This window comes from Bos indicus x Bos taurus, chromosome 11 (genome assembly GCF_003369695.1).
Source record: "Bos indicus x Bos taurus breed Angus x Brahman F1 hybrid chromosome 11, Bos_hybrid_MaternalHap_v2.0, whole genome shotgun sequence".
NCBI lineage: Eukaryota > Metazoa > Chordata > Mammalia > Artiodactyla > Bovidae > Bos > Bos indicus x Bos taurus.
This window is the reverse complement of record NC_040086.1, coordinates 49,285,719-49,291,740: the sequence shown is the minus strand read 5'-3', so window position 1 is coordinate 49,291,740 and position 6,022 is coordinate 49,285,719. Positions and strand designations below refer to the sequence as shown.

Here is a 6,022-nt window from a genome sequence, read left to right as displayed (position 1 = left end):
AAAGGCGAAGTCGCTCGCGGAAAGGCGAAGTCGCTCGCGGAGATTGACCCTCGCGGCTCCCCGTACTCGCTTCGCCTGCTGTGCGGAGGGCCGTGTTCCTGCGCGGAGGAAGCCTGGCGGGGCTGGGAGACCCCAACAGCGAAGAACTGGGAACTCGGGGACTCGGCCGGCGATCCCCGGGCGGGGGTCAGAGGAGGAGGAATGTGGGGCGGAAATGGTCGCCGTGGGGCGAGACAAGGCTGAGACGTGTAAGACCGAGAGAGACTCCCGATCCTGGTAGACAGGAGACCTGGGTTGTGGTTTGCGCTCTGCCGCGGACTCGCTAGATGACCGGTGGCAAATCGCTTTCCTGTTTTCCCCTCCGAACAATTGAGAAAGTTTCTGGCCAGAGTCCCCACGCAGCCCCTGTCTGGCTGGGTTCTTGCTGGATTGAGATCTCCCTTGACGTCCGCGCATCGCAGCCGGCGAGCACCGACTCTGGGACCCTCAAACTGGTCAATAGTTTTTGGGCGGGCGCCCTGGGATGACGACGCCTACGGCCGGGGCCGGGTAGGGACTGGAGCGGGCGGGGAGCGCCCAGCGGAAAGGCCGATGAAAGAACCAGCCTACCTGTGTATGCATTTATACTGAAAGTGTCGCTCCAATTTCTAGATTAAATATCTATTTAGCGTTTAAGCCCCAGCAAGCTTAAACTTAAAATTATTCCCTTTAATGTAGCTCCTTTCCTAAAGTGGGTGCACCATAAAAATTAACAACAAGGATCTACTGTATAGCACAGGGAGCTATATTTAGTATCTTGTACTAACAGAGGATGAGATGATTAGATGGCATCACCGACTCTTTGGACAAAAGTTTGAGGAGGTTCCGGGATTTGATGATGAACAGGGAAGCCTGGTGTGCTGCAATGCATGGGGTCACAAAGAGTCGGACACGACTGAGCAAGTGAACTGAACTGAATAATCTGTAATGGAAAAGAATCGGAAAAAGAATATATTCAGTTATGTAGATAGATAGGTAGATAGACTCAGTTGTGTCTGAGTCTTTGTGACCCCATAGACTGTAGCCCGTCAGGTTCTTCTGTCCATGGAATTTTCCAGGCAAGAATACTGGAGCAGGTTGCCATTTACTGCGCCAGTGGCTCTTCCCCACCCACAGTATCAAACCAGTGCCTCTTGCATCTCCTGCATTGCCAGGCAGATTCTTTACCACTAGTGCTATCTGGGAAGCCCATATATGTGTTATATATCTGAATCACTTTGCTATATACCAGAAAATAACAACATTGTAAATCAACTACATTTCGATTTTTTAAAATTATTTATTTATTTGGCTGTTCCAGGTCTTAGTCGACACATGCATGTTCTTTAGTTGCAGCATTCAAACTCTTGGTTGCAGCATGTGAGATCTCGTTCTCTGGCTAATGATTGAACCCAAGCTGGCTGCATTGGGAGCATGGAGTCTTAGCCACTGACCACTAGGATAGCCACTACTTCCATTTTTAAAAAAATTTTAATTAACAAAATACAATAGGTGCACCATAAATACTTAATTTCAAAAGGATCCGTCTTTATAGGAAGGCCATTTCCTCAGGCCCAGCCATAAGGAACTTCCCTAATATTATTAGGAGTGACGTTATAACTTCTAGTACTTGCTCGTTTGACAGTTTCTGCTCATTTCTTTCTCTAATACAGATCGTGAATGTCCCTCATGGAGTCCTGGCAGGGCTCCAGCCAGAACTGAGCACTAGCAGGCATGTAAAGCTGGTCATGATTCAACACTGCTGGATTCAATTCAAGCCCAGTAATAGAAGAGCTTCCCTGAGCTCAGGGTCGCCGTACCTGCCAATCATCTTCCCAAGGTTGGTCGATGTGTGAGTGTTTTGTCATATGCAGAACACTTGAGAAGGTCAAGGGGGAAGGAGGGGAAAGGGAGGCAGATGCTGAGGCACCAGAGGACACAGAGAGAGTTGGTTCCTGAGCTGCTATAACTGGAGGGCACTGCCCTCCCCCTGTTACAGTGAGCCAGGTGTCCAGTCCAGCAATCAGGAGGTATTCTGGCTCTTGGTGTTAGGAACAGTCAGTGCATCCAGCTTCCTGACAAAGAGTCCATCTTGTTCCTGGCCTCCGGTTTGTAGGGAACCCAGATTGTGTTCTCTGAAGAGCTGACCTCAGAGCAATGCCACCTTTCTTTCTTAGTCAGCCTTTCTTAGTCAACTGGGGAATTCTCTGGTGGTCCAGTGGTTAGGACTCTGTGCTTTCACTGCAGAGGGCTGGGCTTCAATCCCTGATTGGGGAATTAAGATTCTGCAAGCCACACAGTGCAGCCAAAAGAAAGGTAAACCAAGTCTGTGAGGTATACTATCCATCACCTGCCCACTTACCCAGATTCTTGTTGTGACAGGCACTCATGATGTCCACTTCTCCCATGGTGAGGTATGGGCCTGCCCAAATCACTTCCTGAGGTGGACTCATGGGAAGAAATACTTAGAGTTAGCTTCACTGGCCAGGAAGCTGCCAGATGTACAGTACTGGTGCTCACTGAGGAAGGGGGGGCATTGTGTTGCATTTTGAGTTTCTGTTAATACCATCATAGGAACCGAATTGAGTGTTAGGCCCTGCCAGGTCTGAGACCTGAGTAAAGCCTGAGCACTTCAGCTAAGACCACCCACCAATGTGTCACCCTAAATTATCCTCACCCTTTTGAGACACATGGACTTTCCTGGTGGCTCTGACAGTAAAGAATCTGCCTGTAATTCAGGAGACCTGGGTTTGATCCCTGGGTCTGGAAGATCCCCTGGAGGAGGGAAGGGCTGCCCACCTCAGTATTCTTGCCTGGAGAATTCCATGGACAGAGGAACCTACAAGCTACAGCCCGTGGGATCACAAAGGGATGGACAAGACTAAGCGACTAACACTTTCACTTTTAGATAATTTCCCAGATCTCAGTAACTTCATTGTCGAAAACAGATCCCTGTAAAGCAGTTATCCACCAATTAAGAATTAATTTAAAAAGCAAATAGAAAAACAGATCCCTACCACTTACAGTGGTGCTGCCTCCTGGACACTGAGAAGCCAGCCCTTAAACTCCTGCAGGGACCCCTTCTTTCTGTCCCGTTACATGGATAGTAAGAGGCAGGCATTCACTAAGGCAGCATGTTTATTTGGAATATGTTTACAGCTGCTTGAAGATTTTTTTTTTTAATGATTTAAAATCCCATAATCATTTTATTTTTATTTATTTATTTGGCCATAGATCGTGGCATGTGGGATCCCTAACCAGGGATCAAACCAGTGCCTTCTGCATTTGAAGAGCAGAGTCCCAACCACTGGACCACCAGGGAGGTACCTCTTTGAAGATTTTTCAAGTCAGAGGCATAACTGAATGATGAAACTAGTTTTCTTCTTTAATCTTTTTTTTTTTTCAGGGCTGAGACTCCAGAGTGTGTCCTCAAGGACTTCTGTCAGGACTCACAGAAGCCTCCACCCTGGTGATGGCACACAGGGACTGTTTTCTCGTTCTTAGTCTGAACGACTGCCAAGAAGGAGGGCAATGGTAGAACAGTCAAATCCCAGGCTCTCCCCATAGCTTCTAATCTCAGACCTTGTTAAACTCCTTTCTGAGCCCAAGGACAAAAGTCACTTGAACAAATGAGTTTGAGTCATGAATGAAAACTCTCACTCTTTCCATGAGAAAGAATTAAGAGATGGACAGGTAAGCAAGCATATCCATTTGGGAAAGAAGGTGTTGCTTTGGGATGTATTGTTAATAATAATAAGAGAGAGCATATATCAAGAGGGTGTGGACCTTTAGAAATGTGTAGGAAAAATTCTCTTTACAGTTCTCTTATTCTTTTAGAAGAAGCTCTTAGTTACTTCTGGATCAATTGCCTTTCCCAATGGTTTGCTTTCTAAGTAGGTTATAGGATTTGGGTTTGGATTTGCTTGGGTGGGAGAAAAGTTTCAATTGGAATCTCCCAGGAAATATATATTTCAATCAGTTTGGGTTGTTTACTGGCCCTTTCTCTCTCAAATACCCATTTTGACCTGTTTATCCTCAGGATCCCTAGTTCCATGTGGATATGTGTGAGCCTGGCAGCTTACCCTGTATTCCCCATGTTTCTCCCTACCTTCCCAGAAATGGTCTTAAATGCAGCCTTTGGGGTGCAGTGGCCAGAATGGGGACAAAGCCTGTGCTTTGGGAGTCCAGGGAGGTTTTCTTCACTGTCCTGAAACAGATGAACTGTTCTTCCAGAGAACATTTATCTTTGGATACTAGAGGGGAGAGAACGATGCGATGAGTCCTGAGCACACAGACTCCTACAGGGAGTTGTGCAGCACGGTGAATCACCAGATATCACTGAGAATGTATCTTGAGCCTTCGAGTGTGTCTAACTGTTTGTGACCCCATGGACTGTAGTCCGCCAGGCTCCTCTGTCCATGGAATTTCCCAGGCAAGAATACTGGAGTAGGTAGCCATCCCCGTCTCCAGGGGATCTTTCTGACCAAGGGATTAAATCCTGGTCACCTGCATTGCAGGCAGATTCTGTACTGTCTGAGCCACCAGAGAAGCCCATTTTGAGCCTAGTCCTGTGCAGATGGTCTGAGAAATATAAAACAAGTATACAAGAAGAGTCTGACTGGGGAGACAGGTCTTTTGCAGAGGACCTTGTGCCACATACAGAGGCTATGGGACTTAGAGATCTGAGGAAACCCTCGTAACTGCAGGAAACCACTGTAGCTCAGCCACCCTGAGGAGATGGAACTGATCTTGAAGGGCCCAGAAAACACTGAGAAGGTGGAGGTGGGGGCGAGACCACATGACCCAAGGGCTGGAGGTGAGAGGAATTGCAGCAGTGTGTTTACTTTAGCTAAGTGGGAAATAATGGTGCTTAGACATCAGGAGGCCAGTTGTGGAGGAGTAGCTCTGCTGTGGTGTGTTTATGGGTTCATCCTTCTGGCGAAAATGAAGGCAAAAAGAAGTCAAAAAATCAAAGTTGTGTCTAAGGAGTGTTAGTTGGCAAAAATAAGTACGCGGGATTAGAGTAACAGGACAGTCTGGGATTCCAGGGCCTTGATATAACAATGATACCTTTGTTAGTTATTTTCCCGTAATTATTATTATTTTTCTTTTATCTGCCTTAGAGAAAATAATACTGCACATGGTTCAAAATCCAAAAGTATGAGGATGTACATATAGTGAATATATTCCACTCTTGTTCCCCAGCCACCCTGTTTTCCTGCTGAGGCAAAGTTAGTACTTCCTTGAAGACTATAATTCTGGAAATAGTCTCTATAAAGACAAGCAAATAGATTTATGTGGGGTTTTTTGTTTTTTTTTTTTAGAAAATCCAATGATAAAGTATACTCTGCCCTTTGCTTTTTCACTTAATATAGTAATATCATGAAGATTGTTCCAAATCATTTATAAAGTACTTTCTTACTCTTTTTTTTAAATGGCTGTATAGGATCTCATTAAGTGGATATGCTTTAATTTATTTAAAATTAGTTCACTAGTGACAACTAGCTTTATCATGATGATCATTTTGAAATGTATAGAAACATCAAATCACTGTGTTGTGCGCTAGGAACTAACATCGTGTTGTAAGTGAATTATAACTCAAAAACAAACTTGTAGAAAAAGAGATTAGATTTGTGGCTACCAGAGATAGGGGAATGGGGAAAGGGGGATTAGATAGTGAAAAGGTGCAAACTTCCAGTTGGAAGATAAATAAGTACTCGGAATATAATGTACAACATGATAAAGGTAGCACTGCTGTATGTTAGAATGAAAGTTAAGAGAATAAATCCTAAGAGTTCTCATCACAAGGAAAAAAATGTTTTGTTTGTTTGTTGATGTAGTACCAATAGATGATGATGGATGATCGATAACCCTATCCTGGTCATCATTTCATAACGTATATAAGTCCAGTCATGCTGTGCCCCTTGCCTCTTACACAGTGATGTATGTCAATTACATCTCGGTGAAACAGCGGGTGGGGGGGTTATAAATAGAGTAAAATAAA

General features: G+C 45.0%; 1 protein-coding gene across 4 annotated transcripts in view; it reads left to right on the top strand.

Annotated features, from left to right (window-relative positions):
* Window positions 1-67: 67 nt before the first annotated feature.
* The window catches only part of ELMOD3 (ELMO domain containing 3), a 33,559-nt gene continuing 27,604 nt past the window's right edge, over window positions 68-6,022 (top strand). Inside the window, exons 1-4 of one of the 4 annotated variants that reach the window (XM_027555559.1) lie at window positions 426-549; window positions 1,692-1,858; window positions 3,253-3,341; window positions 3,425-3,711. In XM_027555559.1, coding sequence (XP_027411360.1) covers window positions 3,661-3,711 — 51 coding nt within the window. In that variant the 5' untranslated portion in view covers window positions 426-549; window positions 1,692-1,858; window positions 3,253-3,341; window positions 3,425-3,660. Of the gene's footprint in view, window positions 249-425; window positions 550-1,691; window positions 1,859-3,252; window positions 3,342-3,424; window positions 3,712-6,022 lie in introns of those variants that run through there. The other 3 variants (XM_027555557.1, XM_027555560.1, XM_027555558.1) reach the window with 3 other exon arrangements.